General features: G+C 37.9%; 1 protein-coding gene across 3 annotated transcripts in view; it reads right to left on the reverse strand.

The window, feature by feature from the left end:
• Nucleotides 1-23,695, reverse strand: part of FANCB (FA complementation group B) — a 74,637-nt gene that overhangs the window by 39,844 nt on the left and 11,098 nt on the right. For 2 of the 3 annotated variants that reach the window (XM_045051294.1, XR_006593343.1), the window contains exons 4-9: nucleotides 22,622-22,714; nucleotides 17,138-17,266; nucleotides 13,461-13,627; nucleotides 12,430-12,896; nucleotides 12,074-12,311; nucleotides 11,234-11,555 (exon numbers count right to left, since the gene is read on the reverse strand). In XM_045051294.1, the coding sequence (XP_044907229.1) occupies nucleotides 11,234-11,555; nucleotides 12,074-12,311; nucleotides 12,430-12,896; nucleotides 13,461-13,627; nucleotides 17,138-17,266; nucleotides 22,622-22,714 (1,416 nt within the window). Of the gene's footprint in view, nucleotides 1-9,860; nucleotides 11,556-12,073; nucleotides 12,312-12,429; nucleotides 12,897-13,460; nucleotides 13,628-17,137; nucleotides 17,267-22,621; nucleotides 22,715-23,695 lie in introns of those variants that run through there. The other variant, XM_004000294.6, reaches the window with a different exon arrangement.

The following is a 23,695-nucleotide window of genomic DNA, read 5'->3' on the forward strand; positions in this document are numbered from 1 at the left end:
CTGCACACCAAACCACACGTCCCCTTCTTTGGGTCAACACATGTACTACATGTTCATTTTCTCTGAAGATTTTGCAGATGATCAAGAGCACATTTGGTCTTGGCTCCCTTCAGATGCTACTGCTGGCCCCCACTCCCCATGTTTTTACTACACTTACCAGAATCTTTCGAGTGTCACAGCCTATTCGTTTCCTGTTTGGATAACTTATAAGAAGATTATATTATTGAACTTAACATAACTGAATTACTGGGTCATTCTAAACCTTAAAACACCTCATCAGGTTTACAAAAACTACACTAAAAATTCCCATCATCTTGTTTTTTAAATGAGGTTAGAATGAAGTTAGAAAGGCTTATATTTTGTTCCCTAGTATGTATTAAAAGGCAACTGTTCATGTTCTAGTACCTTTGTTACCTTCGAAAAAGCTACAAGCTCAAAAGTAATAATGGTGTGCATCTGTTCTGACACAGCAGTACTGCTGTATTTCCAAAACAGTCCCAGAATATCCAACCTGTTTTTCCTAGCACAAAGACTCTTAGAAAGTCAGAATTGACCAAGATTTCTCTCCTTCCTACTGGAAAGGATATAGCTGAGGATATAAAAACAACTGCAGAGAATTGCAAGTCTTAATTCTCCTGATATCTAAGAAACATAAGAAATATGCACTTACATGTATAATTTTACATTCATGGCAACTATACTTAAAAATTTTTTTAAAAATTAAAAATAAAAAGCAAAATCTGATTAAAAAATAAGACAGGAAATCCGGAGAAAGAGGTTAAATAATCAGACATATACCTCTAACCCACTGAGGAAAGCCTAATTAAACCAGTGGCCTGGGGTCATGCCAGACAGAAGCTCAGCTAAGGAACAGAGAAAATACAAAGAATTTTTTTTGAAAATTAAAGCAAGTTATCTCAGATATAAACTACTATCAGGTACAAACGAAATTGAGTTTAAACCAAAAAAAAAAAATCAAAACCAAAAACCAGGAAAGAAGGCAGAGGGCCACTGCTCAGAAAGGAAAGGTGTGTGGGGGGCCCCAGTGTTCTTGTAGCGGTTACAAGTGTCCTGCTTCCATGGGAAACTGTTCCTGTCCTGTCCTGGGAGTCTACACGGGCCACAGTGAGTTCTGTCCTCTGGAATTCTTTTTCCCATGTCTAACAGTGAGGAATCTTCGCAGGTGCGATTAATCAAAACCTTGATTTCTGTCAAAAGGAACTTTTTTTTCCCAATTGAGGTCCTGTGCCCACCCCAGAGCGGTAACAGCTGCCAAGCAAACGTCTTACATTAAATGGCTTCCTCTAGTCAGGAGGAACCTCTGGAACTGGGGGTGGGGTCCACCTTTCCAATCACATGAACAGTGGAAAGAAGTTTCTTGAACAAAGTGAGAGTTCTGCTACAAGAAAAGGACAAAATCAATGAGGAAAAGGCCATCAGCAGAGCGCATTACACTTCTCTCCCACTTCTGACTGACTTGGTATCCAGTGCTAAGTGTTTAGCTGATTACTAACGGCATGCTGTACTGGCCCATAACACTGCTTGTACTTCTGGGGCAAGTGACTGCTCCCGAGACGAAATGGATAAAGATAAAGTTTAAGATGCTAAAGAATCTTCCTAGCTGAACTCAGGACCATTATGTCGACTTCAGTCATGGACAGAAGCATTTCTGTCCACTGCAGCTGTTCCCAAGTGTAGCACAGGAAAATGTGAACGGCGAGGGCACAGGTTTCTGACTTTCTGCCCTTACGACCACTCACTATCTGACAGCACCTGCTACCCTACTGAATTAAAAGGCAAGACAAGATTTTTGAAAGAAGATCCCAGAAAGCAGCCAGACCATTAGCACAGGGAAAGATAGTCAACACAGTAGGATTTGATAAGAGAGGGCTATTTTGTTGAGGCAGAAAGCAATTCAAGTAACAGATCCAGGAAACTCAAAAAGGGAAAAGAGAACAAAGGATTCAATTAAGTACACATTTTACGGATCAGCATTCTTTCCATTGCACCAAAAGGGCTTTAGTAGGAAACGCCTAACTTTCTCCAGATGGAGTTACCCAAGAAATCGTTTTCACTGTCAAATTCTTAGAATGGAAAGTAATGTTGCCACAACTTCCTGTACAAGGAAGGGAAAGGTTATCTCTCAGTATCTGGTATTGTCCAAGTTTTAGGCAAAAAGAGAGAGAGAGGGAGAGAGTAAGAGAGAGAGAGCAAGCTTTACATAGGTTTCTAGCCTGGACAGTTGACTTTTTTGCTTTTATTGGGAAGAGCCAGCAAAGAAGTAAGTTAATTAGATCTTTCCCTTTCCAAGACTGGGAAGAACTTGAGGAATTAAGATGGTGGAGAAGTAGGGGGACTGGGATTTCCCTCGTCCTTCAAATACAGCTGTATTGAAGTCAAAACACTTGGAACACCAAGGAAATCAAACTGCAGAGTGACAGAAAAATCTCCACAAGTGGAGGGAGATGGCGTGGTGGGACAGAGGTGTGTATGCAAATTGGGGGACATAAAACTGCATGGGCACGGAGGGGAGGGATCCCCTTCTGTGGAATGACAAAAGTGAGAGAAAGAGAAGGTGTGGATTGCAGTGTTGTGCTAGGACAAGAGAAAAACCTCTCCGGACCCTGGACTGGGAAGCAAAAAATACGGAGAGTACCAGTCTCAACTTTGCAAACAGCCTTAGGAGCTGAAGATCGGAGTTTTCAAAAGTGTGCCACTTTCTCCAGACCAGAGTCACTCTGAGTGTGTGCCTGCGGGGAGGGGAGCCGGCCTGGGGCACGGTAGTGATCTCAGGGGCGCACTGGGAGAGCACAGTCCCTCCCTTGAGTACTGTGGGAAGAGGGTGTATTGCCCACCCAAGGATAAAAGACCCTGCAGGCGACAGCCATATTGGCAGGGTGGAGGGGCCCTGCCCCAGAACTAGGTCCGCGGGGGGCGGGATCCTTTAAGACATCAGGGTTTGAATCCCAGCTGAGTGTCTAGGGGGCCTGGAAGACTAGAGCAGGACAAGCCAGCCGTCCGTGCTACTTTGTGATGGCTGCCTGAACAGTGTGGTTTGAGACACCCACTCTGGGGAGGAGAGATTGGTGTGTTACCGTTTTTCTCCCCATCACCAACAACGTGGGACTTCAGAGAGCAGGACAGGGCCCCCAGTGGAGGCTGGACCCGTCTACACCAAACTCTGCCCCTCCGAGCCTGGCACCCACTTATTTACCGGAGTGAGATTGACACTGACAGAACCAGATGGGCCCTCCTCCAGTCCAGCACAGCCACAGGTCCCAGGTGCCAACAGACAACTGTCCTGCGGTTTAATATGTCCCCTCCCCTTTTCTTTTTTCCAGGGTTACTTCAACAAACAAATCAAATCATACCTGGTGGAAGGTCCAAACACTCCACCACTACAAACAAGGAGGAGCTCTGCAGAGGACTGACCAGTGGGGTAGAGCAGCCAAATACACAACAACAGGGTGCACGCAACATACACCAGAAACACTTCCTGGAGTGCCAGGCCCTGGACAGGGTATGACCCCTTTGTAATACAGTAGTTCTTGCAGGTACAGGACACATAACAAGCTATTAAAAGACATAAAAGACAGAAACCTAGGCAAAATGATGAAACGGAAGAATTCTCCTCAAAAGACATTCCAAGAAGAAATAACAGCCAGAGAATTGTTCAAAACAGATATAAACAATATATCTGAACAAGAAGTTATAATCACTGTCATAAGACTAAATAGCCAAAATTGAAACAAGCATAGAAGACCGCAGAGAATCTATTGCTGCAGAGATGAAAGACGTAAAAAATAGTCCTGATAAATTAAGAAATGCTATAAACTAGATGCAAAATAAACTACATGCAATGACAAGGAGGACGGAAGGAGCAGAGGAGAGAACAGGTGAAACAGAAGAAAAAAATATGGAAAATAATGAAGCTGAAAAAAGCAGGGAAAGGAAATCACCAGAACACCAGAGGAGAATTAGAGAGCTAAGTGATTCCATGAAATGAAACAATATCCATATCATAGGAGTTCCAGAAGAAGAAGAAGAGAGAGAAAGGGACAGAAGGTTTATTTGGACAAATTAGAGCTGAGAACTTCTCTAATCTGGGGAAGGAAACAGGAATCCAAGTCCAAGAGGCACAGAGAATTCCCTTCAAAATCAATAAAACAGGTCAACACCACAACATATCGTAGTGAAACTGGCAAAATACAAAGATAAGAGAATTCTGAAAGCAGCTAGGGACAAACAGGCCTTAACCTACAAGGGTAGACACATAAGGGTAGTAGCAGACCTGTCCACCGAAACTTGGCAGGCCAGGAGGGAGTGGCAGGAAATATTCAATGTGCTGAATAGGAAAAGTATGCAGCCAAGAATCCTTTATCCAGCAAGGCTGTCATTCAGAATGGAAGGAGAGATAAAGGCTTTTCCAGACAAAAACTAAAGGAGTTCATGACCACTAAACCAGCCCTGCAGGAGATCCTAAGGGGGACTCTGTGAGTGGAAAGCAGCAAAGACTACAAAGGACCAGAGACACAACCACAAGCACAAAACCTACAGATAACACAATGACACTAAATCCATATCTTTCAATAGCTCTGAAAGTAAATGGACTAAATGCCCAAAAGACACAGGGTATCAGAATGGATAAAAAACCAAGATCCATCTATATGCTGCCTATAAGAGAATCATTTTAGACCTAAGGACACCTGCAGACTGAAAGTGAAGGGATGGAGAACTATCTATCATGCTACTGGAAGTCAAAAGAAAGCTGGAGTAGCCATACTTGTATCAGACAAACTAGATTTTAAAACAAACACTGTAACAAGAGATGAAGGGCATTGTAGCATAATGAAGTGGCTTATCCATCAAGAAGAGCTAACAGTTATAAATGTTTATGCCCCCAATGTAGCAGCACCCAAATATATAAATCAATTAGTCACAAACATAAATGAATGTATAAGATAGTAATACCATGATTGTAGGGGACTTTAATACTCCACTTACAGTAATGGACAGATCATCTAGGCAGAAAATCAATAAGGAAAAAATGGCTCTGAATGACACATTGGACCAGATGGACTTAACGGACATATTCAGAACTTTTCATCCAAAAGCAGAATACACATTCTTCTTGAATGCACATGGAACATTCTCCAAAATAGATCACATACTGGGTCACAAAACAGCCCTCAACAAATATAAAGGGATTGAGATCATACCGTGCATATTTTCAGATCGCAACGCTATGAAACTTGAAATCACGCACAAGAAAAAATTTGGAAAGCCCCCAAATATATGGAGGTTAAAGAACATGCTACTAAAGAATGAATGGGTCAACCAGGAAATTAAAGAAGAAATTAAAAAATATACGGAAGCAAATGAAAATGAAAACATGACAGTCTAAACCGTTTGGGATGCAGCAAAGGCAGTCCTAAGAGGAAACTACATTGCAGTCCAGGTCTATCTCAAGAAGCAAGAAAGGTCCCAAATACAGAACCAAACCTCACACCTAAAGGAACTAGAAAGGCAGCAGCAAAGAAATCCCAAAGCCAGCAGAAGAGAAATAATAAAGATTAAAGCAGTAATAAACAATGTAGAATCCCCCTCCCCAAAAAAACCAGATCAATGAATTTAAGAGCTGTTTATTTGAAAGAATAAACGTAATTGATAACCCCTAGCCAGACTTCCCAAAAAGAAAAGAGAGAGAACCCAAATAGATAAAATCACGAATGAAAGAGGAGAGATCACAACCAACACCATAGAAATACAATTATTAGAGAATACTATGAAAAATTATATGCCAACAAATGGGACAATCGGGAAGAAATGGACAAATTCCTAAACACTCACACATTACCAAAACTCAAATGGGAAGAAACAGAAAATTTGAATGGACCCATTGCCAGTGAAGAAATTGAACCGGTTATCGAAAATCTCCCAACAAATAAGAGTCTTGGGCCAAATGGCTTCCCAAGGGAATTCTACCATTTAAATAAAAGTTAATACCTATTCTTCTCCAGTTGTTCCAAAAATAGAATGGAAGGAAAACTTGCAGACTCATTCTATGAAGCCAGAATTACCTTGATTCCCAAACCAGATAAAGACCCCACTAAAAAGGAGAAGTACAGGCCAATATCCCTGATGAACATGGATGCAAAAATTCTCAACAAGATACTAGCAAATTGAATTCAACAGCATATTAAAAGAATTATTCACCATGATCAAGTGGGATTCATTCCTGGGCTGCAGGACTGGTTCAATATTTGCAAATCAATCAATGTGACACATCACATCAACAGAAGAAAGGATAACCAAATGATCCTGTCAATAGATGCAGAAAAAGCATTTGACAAAATACAGTACCCTTTCTTAATAAAAAACCTCAAGAAACTCGGGACAGAAGGAGCATACCTTAACATCATAAAAGCCATATATGAAAGGCCCACAGCTATCATCCTCAATGGGGAAAAAAGCTTTCCCCCTGGGATCAGGAATACAACAGGGATGTCCACTCTCACCGCTATTGTTTAACATAGTGTTGGAAGTCCTAGCCTCAGCAATCAGACAACAAAATGAAATAAAAGGTATTCAAATTGGCAAAGAAGTCAAACTTTCACTCTTCACCGATGACATGATACTCTACATGGAAAACCCAAAAGACTCCACCAAAAAACTGCTAGAGCTGATACTTGAATTCAGCAAAGCCGCAGGGTATAAAATCAATGTACAGAAACCAACTGCATTTCTATATACTAATAATGAAACAGCAGAAAGAGATATCAAGGAATCAATCCCATTTACAATTGCACCAAGAACCATAAACTACCTAAGAATAAACCTACCCAAAGAGGTAAAAGATTTGTATGCCGATGACCTCAGAAAGCTTATGAAGGAAATTGAGAAAGACACAAAGAAATGGAAAAACATTCCATGCTCATGGATTGAAAGAACAAATATTGTTAGAATGTCAATACTACCCAAAGCAATCTGCACATTCAATGCAATCCTAATCAAAATAGCACCAGCATTCTTCAGAGCTAGAATCAATAATCCTAAAATTTGTAGCGACCCACAAAAGACCCCAAATAGCCAAAGTAATGTTGAAAAAGAAAACCAAAGCTAGAGGCATCACAACTCCTGACTTTAGTCCGTATTACAAAGCTGTAATCATCAAGACAGTATGGTATTGGCATAAAAACAGACACACAGGGGCACCTGGGTGGCTGTCGGTTAAGCGTCCAACTTCAGCTCAGGTCATGATCTCGCATTCATGAGTTCAAGCCCCGCGTCAGGCTCTGTGCTGACAGCCCGGAGCCTGGAGCCTGCTTCATATCCTGTGTCTCCCTCTCTCTCTGCCCACTCCCCCCAACTCACGTTATGTATCTCTCTCTCTCAAAAATATATTTAAAAAATTTTAAAAATTAAAAAAAACACACACAAAGAGAATAGAGAACTCAGAAATAGACCCACAAATATATGATCAACCAATCTTTGACAAAGCAGGAAAGAGTATCCAATGGAAAAAAGACAGTCTCTTTAGCAAACAGTGCTGGGAGAACTGGACAGCAACATGCACAAGAATGAAACCGGACCACTTTCTTACACCATACATAAAAATAAACTCAAAATGGATGAAAAACCTAAATGTGAGACAGGAAACCATCAAAATCCTAGAGGAGAAAACAGGCAGCAGCCTCTTTGACCTCAGCCTCAGCAACTTATTACTTGACATGTCTCCAAAGGCAAGGGAAATAAAAGCAAAAAGGAACTACTGAGATTTCATCAAGATAAAAAAAATTCTGCACTGCAAAGGAAACAATCAACAAATATAAAAGTCAACTGATGGAATGAGAGAAGATATTTGCAAACGACATATCAGATAAAGGGTTAGTATCCAAAATCTATAAAGAACTTACCAAACTCAACACCCGAAAAACAAATAATCCAGTGAAGAAATGGATTAATCCAATGAAGACATGAATAGACACTTTTCCAAAGAAGACATCAGAGGCAAACAGACACATGAAAAGATGCTCAACATCACTCATCATCAGGGAAATACAAGTCAAAACCACAATGAGATACCACCTCACACCTGTCAGAGTGGCCTAATTTAACAACTTAGGAAACAACAGATGTTGGCGAGGATGTGGAGAAACGGGAACCTTCTTGCACTGTAGGTGAGAATGCAAACTGGTGCAGCCACTCTGGAAAAGAGGATGGAGGTTCCTCAAAAAATTAAAAATAGTATTACCATACAACCCAGCAATTGCACTGTGAGGAACTTATCCAAAGGATACAGGAGTGCTGATTCGAAGGAGCACATGCACCCCAATGTTTATAGCAGCACTATCAACAATAGCCAAATTATGGAAAGAGCCTAAATGTCCATCAACTGATGAATGGATAAAGATGTGGTATATATACACAATGGAATACTACTCGGCAATGAAAAAGAATGAAACCTTGCCATTTGTAACAGCGTGTATGAAACTGGAGGGTATTATGCTAAGCAAAACAAGTCAGTCAGAGAAAGACAAATATATGATTTCACTCATATGTGGAATTTGAGAAACTTAGATGACCACAGGGGAAGGGAAGGAAAAATAAGATACAAATAGAGAGGGAGGCAAACCATAAGAGAATCTTAAATACAGAGAATAAACTGAGGTTGACAGGGGTAAGGGGGGTGGAGAAAAATGGGTGATGGCCATTGAAGAGGGCACTTGTTGGGATGAGCACTGGGTGTTGTATGTAAGTGATGAATCATGGGAATCTACTCCTGAAGCCAAGAGCACACTGTATGTTAGCTAACTTGACAAAAAAAAAAAAAGACTAAGAAAAACTGAGTAGTCAATTTTATATGGTATAAAGAGATGTTATCAGAATATTAAAGATTCATTTATATATTATTAGAATTCTAAAAGGAGTTGCTCATTTTGAAGATATTTGTAACAAGGGTATATAGTATCAAGTTGTTTGCATGCATACCCTTAATTTGGCCTAACATTTTTTTCATACTGGGGACAATTCTAATAGTTATACTTTATGGGTTGCTGTGAAGGATTTAAGCATACATATGTATGGATATGGATATTTGTATGTATGTGTGTTTCTAGCTTACTGTTTGGCATATAGTTGGCAGTTAATTAATGTTACCTTTCTTCCCCCTCCCTCAACCTAGTCACCGAACAGAAAAAGGTCCTACATAAGCTGGCTTGCACATGTTCCTTAGGTAAGGGATCAGGAGGACAACAGAAAGTCTGGTGTCTGAAAACTGTGGCATGCTCCATTCTAAAACAAAACTCATTTTCACTTCAGTGTGGATTTGGGAGAAGCGTTTTTGAGGGTACCCTCAGATTCAAGAGGGCAGTGGTCAGAAGAATGTGCTTACAGGTACAAACACTAGTGACTCATAAGAGAGTGGCAAGGGCATCATTTGCTGCAACTTTGCCTTTTCTTGTATGTAGTGAGTAGAAAAAATATACTGGAGTACAAAACTCACTTGCAAAGAGGTTTTTTGGTGTATATAGAGTAATGCTTTTTGGTTCCTTTTATAGATAAAAAAAATAAGCAACATGCTTTTCTTCAATTATCCTAACTTTCCTAGCAATAAACTATTATAATTAAATTGTTTACTTTCTGACAGCCTCCATTTTACAATTTAGTTCCTATATTTTATACATGGCTGTTCTTTCAGAACATGTCACAGGCAGTTTGAATGTATCTTCTGACACATAATGCTTCCAGACTTCCATAATTAATCCTGAAAGAGAGCTGAAGGGTTCTATCTCCACTCGTAATGGATTACTAAAACTAGAGGTAGCATGTTATATGGACAATCATAAAAACCAAGACAAGAAAGTTATAACCTATATTTTCTAAACCCATCTGCGTCACCAGATCATGAGGTACAAGCATTTTGAAGGCATGGTGGAAATTAGCACTTCAGAGCTGCAAGCATGAAATGCCACTTTCTATCATCATCTGTTTCTTTCAACTGAGATCAAAACTTCCATCTCACTTAACATTTTAGAGAGAAAAGAATCCAAAACACTCTTTTTGGCCCATGCCCTTTTGTGTCTTCCCCTCTCCTGACATTCTCTCATTACTCCAGAATTCTTATTTTTCCCAAAAAAGAATAGGCTGAATCTTTACCCCTTTGAAATGTCTCACTGGACCTCTTAAAAATCACTTTTTAACTGTTCAGTGAATTTTCACTTATTTTGAAATTTCTCAGTCCCTAAGGGAGCATCATATTCTTTAAGTTACTTTAGTTACAATTCTGTATCTTACCTTGGCCTGGAGTTGGAATTACAAACAGCTTAAAGTCATTTTCAGTTTTTTTAAAGAGTGGTGTATGAAGTATGTTTAGCCTTTTGAAAGAAATATGCTTTTCAGAGAAATGCCCTAAAATTTTCATATTTCTATAGACTTACACAATTTCCAAGGAGCTTTCTAATAAAATTTAAATTAACAAGGGGTTCAAAGATTTTCATTTTAATGGTCTCACCTAGACACTGCCATTTCAGTTGCCACAGAAACTTGTGAATCCTAACAACCTTGTTTATCTGTTTGAAGCAGATTTTTATACGCTAGGTTCTACTAAACAGGATACAATAAAAGGACCATTTACTTTTTTAAAGGTTTGGACCAAAATACTGTTAGATCACTTCAGTCTTCATTTAAGTGGTAACTTTAAGTAGGATGTCTCATCCTTGGCATTACTGACATTTGGGGCAGCGTCACTGTTTGTCGTGGGAGCTGTCCTGTGCAGAGTAAGGTGTTTAGCAGCACCCCTGGTCTCCACCCACGAGATGCGAATAGCAGCCCTGCCACACCCTCCCCACCCCCAATTACTTCTCACAGCCAAAAACAAAAAAACAAAAAAAACACACAAAAAAAACACCACGTCTCCAGACACAGCCAAATCCCTAGGTGGGGGATGTGGGTGGAGAGAAGCAAAATGACCCCAGCTGACAATTGCTGTTCTAAGGCGTGCTGTTCTGTGCACCGCCGGTAAAGCCTCGATCTTTATTTTTTCAAAGGAGGCACAGAATGTAAAATTAAAACAAATGTGGAACCAAAACGTCCTGGCAGAGAAACTATATTTCGAAATATAATCAAATTGAGATGGTAATTATAAACCAGCCAGTTTCTGTGCAGCAAGGTCTGATCTCAGCTGAACCTCAGCTAATTTCAAAGTCATTTCTCTATAAAGAGCACCACTCACTTTTAGGTTCGTCCCCAACGTTTGCGTCTTTTCTCTCTGAAATTCTTTTCTGTAGGGATGAATGTTTTCCTTTCTGTCTGATAAAGCAGCCACAACACCACTACTCTTTTCTTTGCTTGCTTCACAACTCTGCACCAAGTTGTTTTCAACCTCAACTAAGGCAGAAGAAAGAGAACCAAGGATAACCAATTCCTTCTCCAAAGATGATGCCAAATGATCAATTAGGAAATCCTCACTTCCTGATTTTAGTTTTTTCAAGAAACAATTTATAGGGAGAGCTCCGATGAGATTATGAAGGCACTGGAACAAAACTGTTTGATTCCTGAAATAAAAAAACAAACACAATATTACAAAACTCGGGACAGCACAAAGCAGTCGTGTACAACTTACTGTAGTAATCACTTAATATTCATCTACTGATGGATAGAACCAATACTGCCTGCATGTGATCTTTTGATATAATTCAGATTGTAGCAATCAAATATACATATCCTATACCAATCCGTTAATGTTAATCAGTTGCTTCCTGATGACATTTTTTTCTCTGAGTAATAACATCAGTATTCTATTTTTAAAATTTCATTGTCGGGGAAAGATAAGTAGAAATCTTAAAATAACTGTTAGGTCCTAACCGACTAAAAAAAAAAAAAAAAGCCAAAAACAAACATGAAGTTAAAAGCTTCAGTTTCTAAATGAGGCCACCTGTGTCCATTCATGCTATCCCAGGCAATGACCTGAACGTGTCCCACAGTGACACAGATATCTACTCTGGAGATGACTCTTGGACCACACACATATGCACTAACTTCTCTGGACATATTCCAATTTGATGGGCATTACCTGGAATAGACTATCAAAATCCCTTCAAATGGTGTTCTTTGTTTCCAGTTAAAGAGTGTGCCATAGAAACTTCCTGGCCTTTTGCAAAAGCAAATTTCTGGAAATTCTTGGATTACTTCACATTTCATGTGTTCTAGTAGCCACGTCTTCATTGAAGTCAGAGAATAGGTGGGCGATGTGATTTGAAAACAAGCTCTGTTAAATGCTGTGAGAAGTGCAAAGAGATCTTCCACGTGTTCTATGAGAAAAACATGTCACAAGCTCTGTCATTAAACTGTCCATTATCAAATCGAAAGAGTTCTTAAAATTTTCTAATTCAATTAGGTATATGATTAAAAAGTACCAACAAAAATTACCTATAGGTTTCTTCTTTGGAAATGTCAGCAGGTATTTCCTACTTGAAAGATCTTCTGGACTTATGAAAAGTCTGCCACACCAAACATAATGATCTTCAGAAGAGTTACCATTTTCCCTCTCCCTAATTTGTAGCAGCACAATGCAACAGAAATCAATGAATGCTAAAAGTGGTGAAAAAGGTGTTACAGCAGTAATGACTTGCACACACTCTTTCTCAGATGCTTGTTCTCCAGCAGAGCTTTCCTCATCCTTCTCCTCTTCTTCTTCTTCTTCCTCTCCCTCTTCCTCACTATCAATAGTCAACTTGATCCTTTTTGCCTCTGATCCTATTTCACATGGCACTGAGCATGATGCTGGGGGAAAATCCCTACTCAACTTGATCACCCTATTGTGACACTTAATAAGCCGACAGCTGGAGCTATGAGCTTGATCCATTACCAGTGATAAAGTCACATGATTCAGGGACCTGTAAAAAATCCAGAGTTGAGTCCAAAAGCTCATTTTTTAGAATCAAAGAGATGATTAAATGCTACACAAACAATAACAAAACTATATCCTCTCTTTTCCTAGAAAGTATCATTTCAAATTATCAAAAAATTAAGTGCAAAAACCAAACACATTTTTAAAGATCCTGTAATAGCACATTTCTTGAAATAGGAAAGCCAACAACACTGTAAATACGTTGAACTTTAGGAAAATAATTTCCTTAGGAGAAAGGAACAGTAAAATAATGCTGGATTTTATTTTTGAGGTAGCTTTCTCCTCCCCGCCCCCGGTTTAGAGTAAAAATTGTATTCTATACTCCCCTAAATAACCTGAATAAACTCTACTTTTTAATATAGAACATTGTTTACCCCTCAGCAATGATAATGTTTTGGATACAATATTGTGAAAATTAATTTCACCTGTTTCCATTTACATTTTTAACATGGCTGATTAGAACATTTAAAATTCCTTATGTGGCTAACATTATATTTCTGTTGGACACTGCTATTCTAGACCATCAAGATAACGTTATCATGATACTTACAGCTTCAAAGAAGATGTCGTTTTCACTCCAACAACCAAGCTATCATCTATTACACGGTACCATATCTTCTCTACTAGCCGTTCTGAATCTTGAAAATCATCTGGTATCTTTTCCTCAAAGGTGCAGACAGGGCTTTCTTCTTTACCACAAAGAGTAACAAGATGTGCCTTAAAGAAAAACATGTTTAATAACTTACTACCAAAAAAACTACCAATGTGGCAAAACTAAAAAAATAATGTAAATCAGCTTTCAGTCGGGCCTTAAAGCTTACATATTTTAAAATACACTGTCATCTGCACCATACCATTTTATACTATAGGCTATATATAAATCACTAAAACAAAATGTATAGAACCTATATATAATAAACTATCTACTGAGACCAAGAAGCATGACCTGACTGGAAACAAGATGGGGTATCCAACACAGAGCCAGCAAAGATATAAACTTGGAGTCCAAAATAACCTGATAATATATGTCCTGGGTGGGCTGAGAACAATCCAAAGATTATTAAAGTGACTTAGACTAAAATGATAACTGTAAAATTTTGTACAAATAAAACTGATTAAAAATCTTTAGACTGGTGATCAATCATGGCTAAAATTGTACTCTTAAAGTCCAGGCCATATTCACTCACTTCCACACATATATCGATTTATAACAACAATAGAAATGGTGGGAGGATGAGAAATAATAATCATAATGATTCAGAACACTTACTGAATGCTTACTACGTGTCCAGCACTGTTCTCAGTGTTACTCAGGATTCAATCTGCTTAACCTTCACAAAACCCCCAGTACCTTAGTTAGGTAGTATTATTATGTACGTTTTCCAGGTAAGAAGATAGGAGGCTAAGGTCACACAGCTAGCAAGTGGCAGAGCTGGGATCTGAACCAAAGTAGACTGGTTCCAGAGCCCATGTCCTATTTTAACCATTACTCTATACTGCTCCTCTATGTGGTAATTACTGAAAAAACGTATGTGATATGTAATATGATACACTTACATTATAGTAGGCTGAACAAGTTTCTAGGAATCTGATACCTTTGCCAGGAGCTGTGAGATTTGAGACAGGCCATTCATCTGAAACCTGGGGTAATTTTTACTGCCTGCCAGAATTGCTTTTAAAATTAATCATGTAAACAGCCCAAAATGGTGCCTTGCACATAATTACTTCAGTGCATTAATTTCGAAACATTTCTTCCCCTTTTCTAATACTAGCAAAATCACTGGTATGAGGTGGGAAAGGGACATGGGGGAGACTTTTAACAATGACTTTCATGAGCTTTCCCAAGAGATTAGAACAGTAATACAGAAAAGCAACATGCTGTGCTTTTGTTATGATTCTTACATTAATGGAATCATATTTTGGACCCAAGTCCTCATGTTGCTAAGACTGAAATACAGACACAAGGCATAGACTGCTGCAAGACTGGTCAATCTAGAAGGAATTCCGAGCTAGGCACCAAGGTGACTTGAGGGAGTAAAATGTAGCATCAAGTTTCTCCATGTCCAGCTTTTCTTAATTTATTTGTAATTTTACTACACTGTCTTTCTCTGTATGGAACTAATGTTCATAAATACTATTTTTTATGAAGTTGAAGGAGTTTTTGGTAACCTTCTACACTACTGTACTGACATAAGTAATTGCAAGAACCTAAAGAGGTTCTTATGCTGGTCAACCATAAAGAAAATGAGAGTAAAATTATAAAAAGCAAATATAAACACTAAAAACGCACAGCAATTTGGGGGCATTAACTACAAGAATAAATAGCCTTAGAAATGAACACTGCAATAGATGAAAAGAACGATTATTATAATAATGATGAAATTACGTATTCATTAATAAAAGGTTACATAATGCTCAGTATATTCTGTTTAAGAAGTCAGAAAATATATAATTCACTTAGGGGTGTTTTCTATTGAAACTACACAAATAAAAATGTTTAATAGTTAAATCTTTTAAACAAAAGGACTTGTTCCCCAAGGCTCCTGACAACTGGGATTTTAGTATCCTATAGATTAAGAATAATTTGCAAATTGGTAAAATACTGACTCCTTAATCAAATATTTGTAAGTCACAAAAGTCCAGCATTACAATCCCTGCCACTTTGCTTCTTGCCTCCATTGAGTGGAATTTTCCAATATATCCAAATATTCCAATGTAAATAACTCTTCAAGACCCACAACTATATGATCAACTCATCTTTGACAAAGCAGGAAAGAATATCTAATGGAAAAAAGACAGTCTCTCTAACAAATGGTGCTAGGAAAACTGGATGGCAATATGCAGAAGAATGGAACTGCACCACTGTCTTACGCCATACACAAAAATGAATTCAAAATGGATGAAAAACCTAAATGTGAGACAGGAAACCATCAAAATCCCAGAGGATAACACAAAGAGGATAAACAAACCTCTTTGACCTCGGCCAGAACAACTTACTAGACATGGTGCCAGAGACAAGGGATACAAAAGCAAACATTAACTATTGGGACCTCATCAAGATAAAAAGCTTCTGCACAGAAAAGGAAACAATCAACAAATATAAAAGGCAGCCTACAGAATGGGAGAAGATATTTGCAAACAACATATCTGATAAAGTGTTAGTATCCAAAATCCATAAAGAACTTATCAAACTCAACACCCAAAAAACAAATAATCCAGTGAAGAAACAGGCAGAAGACATGAATAAACACTTTTCCAAAGAAGACATCCAGATGGGTAACAGACACATGAAAAGATGCCCCACATCACTCATCATAAGGAAAATACAAATCAAAACCATGGTGAGATATCACCTCACATCTGTCAGAATAGCTAACATGAACAACACAAGAAACAACAGGTGTTGGCAAGGATTCAGAGAAAGGGGAACCCTCCTGCACTGTTGGTGGTGCAACTGGTGCAAACTGGTGCAGCTACTCTGGAGAAGAGTATGGAGGTTTGTCTCAAGAAACTAAAAACAGCACTACCCAACACCCCAGCAATTGCACTATTAGGTATTTACCCAAAGGATACAAAAATACAGATTCAAAAGGGGTACACGCACCCCAATGTTTATAGAAGCATTAGCAACAATAGCCAAACTATGGAAAGAGCCCAAATGTCCATCGACTGATGAATGGATAAAGATGTGGTATGTACGTATATACATACACACATGTACATACATATACATACAATGGAATATTACTCAGCCATCAAAAAGAATGAAATCTTGCCATTTACAATGAAGTAGGTGGAACTAGAATGTATTATGCTAAGCGAAATACGTCAATCAGAGAAAGACAAATACCATATGATTTCACTCCTATGTGGAATTTAAGAACCAAAACAGATAAACATAGGTGAAGCAGGGGAATGAAAGAGAAGAGACTGAAATAAACCACAGGAGACTCTTAATGACAGAGGACAAACTATGGGTTGACAGAGGAAGGTAGGTGGCAGATGGGCTAGATGGGTGATGGGTACTAAGGAGGGCACTTGTAACACTTGGGTGTCATATGTAAGTGATGAATCACCAAATTCCACTACTGAAACTAATATTACATTTTATGTTAACTAAAATTTTAATTTTTTAAAAAAGGAAAAAAGTAAAAAAAAAAATGACTTCCAGTAGCTTGTAGATTTTCAATTCATAAAATGATACAATGGTCACATGATGAATTTTACCTTCTCTGCAGCTGATGTACTTTCATCTTTCCCTTGAATCAGGTTTATTAAAATTTTCCAATATTTTGAAATAATTTTTTCCTTAAGCAAGAGATGCTGCTTTAATTCCTGAATAGAAGCCAATCCAACCTGTAAAGTAGCAAAAAAAAAAAAAAATCATTGCCAGAGACATCATTTCAAATGAAGTCTGACAATACCATTAATTCAGAAAGTACTTTCTCCAAATTCGTTTATTAATTCATTTTTCCATAGAAAAGCAGAGAATACTTCTCAGAGCAAAACTATTTTCTTTGTAAATGGTAAGTAATTATAAAGGAAAAAACAGAGCAAGTAACTGCAACAGAGTTTATATATCAAACTGAGAGAATGCCAATGTATTAGCATGCATTTCACCACTGAATTAAGTAATCAATCAATATGAACATGAATGTGTAATCCATATGAATAAAAATTAAGGCCTACCAACACTCCTATCCCCCACAAGAAAACTATTTTTCTTGTTGCTGAAATAATTTCGGCTTCAAAAAGCAAAGACATCATTATGAGTAGAAATGGTCACTTTTAATTTGATACTATTTGAAATCCTGTTTAATATAACATCTATAGCAAATTTATTTATTTATTATTTGAGAGAGAGAGAGAGAGAGAGAGAGAGAGAGAGAGAGAGAGAGCGCGAGCGCGCACAGGCATACAAGCTGGGAAGAGGGGCAGATGGAGAGAGAACCCTAAGCAGGCTCCACTCTCAGCACAGAGCCCAATGCAGGGCTTGATCCCATGACGCTGGGATCATGAACTGAGCCAAAATCAAGAATCAGACGCTCAACTGACTGAGCAACCCAGGTGCCCCTATAGCAAATTTTAAAGATAACACATAGCCCCCAAACTGTTACAAGTTTAATTTTGTGCTAATAAACTCAGTGCTGGGGTCAACTCTTAACTACAGAAAACAAAGACTGGGCAAAGAGCAATCCATTCCTTTTTTTATATCAGATAAATAGATTTCACTACTAAAGATGGAACATTCATGAAATATATTTTGCTACTGAAAATTTAAAGTCATGTCTTTGAACTTACAGAAGCTATTTCATTTCAGATGGATACCTGAGACTATTGAAGTATTAATCCAGCTTTTAATGTAACATGTTTTTCTATACTGGAAAACAAAACGCATCCTGTTTTTAAATTCCTTTCTTTCAAATTACAGTTAAAGTCAGGTAAATTCCCTAACTTTTTATTGGTGAACAGAAGTTAGAAAGTAAAGACTGAATTATATCTTACCTCACTGCACAAAGTAGGTAAAGTGTCTAGCTATTATTTAAAAACCATCTGTTGACCTATTTCTGTGGGCTCCACATTATTCACACTGTATCACTCACTCCCTGAGTAATTTGTGACTTACGGAGAGGGAGCTGGACACATCAGAGGGGGAGAGTCTAACTGGAGAATGCTGGAGGGGTAGGGAGTAGAAGAGAGGAATATGTAGGCAGACTGACAATGAAGGTACCCTCAAAAGTTACCTGTGTTCTCTCTTCCCTACTTTCAATATGCACCGCCCCCAACTCCAGGACTAAATAGTGAATCATTAGATTATTCAAATATTCTATGTTGTGAAGTACTATTATAAAACTATAAAAATAACCACATGGTAGCACATTTAAACAGCATAAAAATACATTTCAACTTCCCTTTCTAGACCCTCAATCCCATTTGTACAGCCAACATATTATCTTTCTAGAACCTTTCCATGCTTATGTTAAGGAATGCTCTCTTTCTCCTCACTCTAAGGAAGTAAAATCCACCCCAAACCAAATACAGGCGCATAGGGCGCTACAAGACACCAGACCTTGCTTTTTTGTTTTTATTGTGATTTCTCTTATACATGGAGAAGAGTGAATACAGAAAACACTTTACAAACTAATCATGAAGTCAACACCCAAATAACCATACGCAGTTGGCTGCCCGTGGACCCTCCCTAGTCACCAACTCCTCTTTTTCCAACGGAGGCAACACTACCCTGGCCTCTTAAGGTAACTTCCTTGTTTGTCTACATAATTTTACCATCACCGTAACTCCTAAAGAGTATTTTTAGCTTTTTGTGTGTTTTGCTTTGACACCTTTTATGAATGGAATCATTCTGTATGTACCAGGTTTTAGAGTCATCCCATTTGTCACTAGTAGTTGTAGACTTTCATTGCTCTGTAGTATTCCATCATGTGACCATACCAGCTCACTTCTCCATCCTTCTGCTGATGGACATCTGGATTATATCCAGGCATAGGCTATTACAAACAGTGATGCTGTGAACATTCCTGTACACATGCACAAGTTTCTCCAAGGTCCTGGTCTCCTTGTTTCCCCTCCAACTTGTTTCCTTCCAACCGTTCGGTTGGAAAACAAATTTTATAAGGGAAAGAATGGTGAAACGGACACTGGTTCAAGTTCTGCCTGTCACTTAACCTTTCTGGCTATTTGCTTCCTCATATATAAAATGGGGGAGGGGGAAGGAAGACTTGTTAATCTCTAAAAGGCCTTCCAACACTTGGAAATGTTTTTATCCAAATTGAGAGCTAGTAATAACGTGTGGATACTTGAAATAAAATGGACATGCAACTATGTCTTATTCACTTTCATATGTTCCTGCCTCCCCTGTGTGTTTTTTTTAATATTTTCCTCCAACGACTCTGTGCTACCTTCTGAATAATTTTTCTAACATAGTTTGGTTTGCTTCTTTGCTCTGTATCTCTTTGAGTCAGCTGTTAAACTCATCTGATGAGACATTTTTATTTCAATGTATTTTTTAGTTCATAGAAATGCTATTTGGTCATTTTCAGTGAACAGTTGCTCATGATGCCTTGTTTATGTGCTTAGTTATTCTGTGGGTGGCTCATTTTCTTTGAAAAATTACTTGTGAGATTTATAAGAGGCCGTGGATAAATGTGTGTTTTGAGAGAGGACTTTGTGTTTGTTTCTGCCAGTTGCCTAGGGTACTACTGCTTTAGGTTAAACACAAATGCTCCCAGGGCAAAAGCAGTATCAGTGTTCTCTGGGTTCTCTCTGGGTTCCAGCCTTTAGAGCTTGGCCTGATAATTTATATTTTCACCTCTCTGAAGCTTTTAGGGAGATTTTAAAGACATATTTCAACTATGATTTTAACTTGGTTTTATCAGAAGAGTTGGTCCAAATAAAGTAGGTGACACATTACCAGAGATGGAATTTCTAAAAGTCATGCTTTCATAAATTAAATTATTTTGGCATCATTTCTAACTCAGCATAAAGATCTACCTTATTCTTCTTGATAGCTTCATGGTATTCCATAGTTCAGGTATATGATAACTGATTTGCCAAACTCCTAATGATGGATATTTAGACTGAATTTTGTTGTCTATAAATACTATATAAACATTCCTATAAAATCATCTTTGTTTACTGTACAAGTATATCCTTAGGACAGATTTCTAGAAGTAAAATGGCGAGAGTAAGAAGAAAAGTCCTGTCCACATTTTAATAGCTGTAACAACTTTCCTTCTGAGGAGGCTGAGCCACTTTACATTCTCAGCAATACTGTTTCTGAATGCATATTCATATTAAGGAAATTAATCATTTTTTTAAGAGACAGAGAGAGGGAGGGGGAGGGGGCAGAAGGAGAGAGAGAATCTTAAGCAGGCTCCACACTTAGTGCAGAGCCAGACACAGGGCTCGAGCCCATGACCCTAGGATCATGACCTGAGCCAAAATCAAGAGTCAGACGCTCAAGTGACTGAGCCACCCAAACGTCCCAAGGAAATTAATCCTTCATCGCTTGTTACAATAACTATTTACATAATTTGTCTTTTTATATATTTTATTTTGTTCAGAGCACAAAAGGTTTTTTTTTTAACTTTTTAAATGTTTATTTTTTTGAGAGAGAGAGAAAGACAGACACAGAGCATGAGTGGGGGAGGGGCAGAGAGAGAGGGAGACAGAATCTGAAGTAGGCTCCAGGCTCTGAACTGTCAGCACAGAGCCGGATGTGGGGCCTGAACTCATGAACTGCGAGATTATGACCTGAGAAGTCAGCTGCTTAACCTACTGAGCGACCCAGGCGCCCCCAGGGCACAAAAGGTTTAATGTAATCAATCTTTTCCTTTTTGGTTCCATGTCCACTATGATATTTTATTGTCTATTGCCAACATGCATATCTAATATGTGTTCAATAAGCATTTAGTAAATTCACATTAATAATTAAAATAGTTACAAAAATGTTTTGAAGAGCCTGCAAAGTACAAATATTTACTATATGGCCCTTTACAAAAGAAGTTTGCCAGGGACAGAGAAAAAAGTAAAATGACAACACAAGGAAACAGATAAATCCAAAAAGACGGACAACTGGCCTCGCCTCCTCATTAGTCTCATTGTAAAAAAGCAGGGAGGGGCATTATTCTAGATAAAAAGACAAAGACATATAATAATCAACTGCAAGTGTAAACTCTGACCAGACCCTGAGATAAGCATATATAAAAAACATTTTTGAGGCACTTAGAGACATCTGACTACAGAGAGAATAGTAAATAAGATTAAAAGATTATTACTAATTTTCTAACTGTAACAATAGTAATGGTATGGCTACATACAAGTATGTCCTTATTTTTTAGGCAATTCCTGCTAAAATACATAAGAGCGAAGTATTACAATATTTGCAAGCTTTAAATGGTTATGCAAAACTGTAGATACATATGTGCATATGTACACAAAAGCATAGATGAGGCAAACAGAATTGTTTTTAAAGTACCAATAGTTAACATCCACGTGAGGACTAGAGATAACTACAGTACTATTCTTTGAACTTTTCTGAGTATTTAAAAATTTTTATGAATGAAAAAAGGCAGGTTACAAAAGAACATGCATCATATCAAATTTCTATTTAAATTTACAAATATTCACTTAAAAAATCTACAAGAATATACATGGCAAAGTGTTAAAATTGGTTATATCTCAGTAGCCGAATCATAGGTGATTATTAGTTTCTTTTTAATATTTCTTTGAACGGTCTGAGTATTTTATAAGGAATACGCATTACCTTCATATATTTGGAAAAAAACAAAAACTCCCTTAGAGAGCTTTGTAGGGAAAATTTGAGGGTAAACTGTTCATGTTTGGTACATGTTATGATTCATCATATTTGCTTCTCTTTTAAAAGAGATACTATGGCATGCTGATCCTTAAGACCAGAAAGAATGTGTTTTCAAAAGTGAGCTTCGTATGTTTTATAAGTCTTATTAAATTTAGTCTTACTACAAAAAGGTATCATTTTTAGATAATACATTTATAAGTAATGCCATAATAGTTTTTACACAGGTACTAAAAAGGTAAAGATCCTTTGAAATACCATTTTTTCCCAATCACTGAGTTGCTTATACATTGAGATCCTTTCTCTCAATGTTCTTTCCTTCATTTAGAATATCACTAACCCAAAAAAGTAAAAACAAAAAGCAAACAGACACCAACTTTCAATCTTCTTTCCAGAGGTGGAACCATCAAATAATGATTCCCTTCTTTGTCTTCAAATAAGTCATCTTCATTGCAATCCAATGTTTCACTCTAAGAAACAAAAAAAAATACACTAAAACTGAAATTTTGAAATAAATTGAAAATTCATAGGATTAACAGAACACAAAGTTTATCCAAAGGGCAGTTTTCCATGTTACACACTCTTACGTGAGACAAAAAAAATATGTATTTCCCCATCATTTCTTGTAACTAGAAAAAAATGACTATTATTACTACCACCACTGACCTAACACTTGTATACTGCTTCAAAAAGTATCAGCTTACTAGATTTTTTATAAAATCCCACAACTAGAGAAAATAGGAATTGTCCTCATTTTATTAAGAAAAAAAAAACAAGACTCAGATTTCTTTTTTCCAGATATTTCATATAGGTCTGAAACTTCAGGGGTATTATTTCCCTTTTGCCCAAGATCTTAAGATATTATGAAGTGTTACTTCTTTTAATAGAGCAGTTTCATTTTTATTCCTTAATTAATCCAATGTTATCATGTTTATCGGTATAAAATGTGAATTTTCAGAAGCAACAATAAAGGCAACTTACAGTATTACTATCACGTGAGTGAACACCAGATATACTATATTTCAAATTTATATCAAAAGTATAGTCAATTTGGGGGCACCTGAATGGCTTAGTCGGTTAAGGGTTCAACTGCTTTTTTTTTAATGTTTATTTATTTTTGAGAGAGAGAGAGAGAGAGAGAGAGAGAGCAAGAGAGCAAGTGCAGGAGGGGCAGAGAGAGAGGGAGACAGAATCCTAAGCAGGTTCCAGACTCCAAGCTGTCAGCACAGAGCCTGATGTGGGGCTTGAACCCACAAACTGCAAGATCATGACCTGACAGACACTCAACCGAGCCACCCAGGTGACCCAAGGGTCTGACTCTTGATTTTGGCTCAGGTCATGATCTCATGGTTGTGGCATCGAGCCCTGCATCTGGTGCTACCCTGACAGTGTGGAGCCTGCTTGGGATTCTTTCTCTCCCTCTCTCTGCCCCTTCCCCACTTGCTCATGTG

The sequence above is a fragment of the Felis catus genome, chromosome X (genome assembly GCF_018350175.1).
Source record: "Felis catus isolate Fca126 chromosome X, F.catus_Fca126_mat1.0, whole genome shotgun sequence".
Classification (NCBI taxonomy): domain Eukaryota; kingdom Metazoa; phylum Chordata; class Mammalia; order Carnivora; family Felidae; genus Felis; species Felis catus.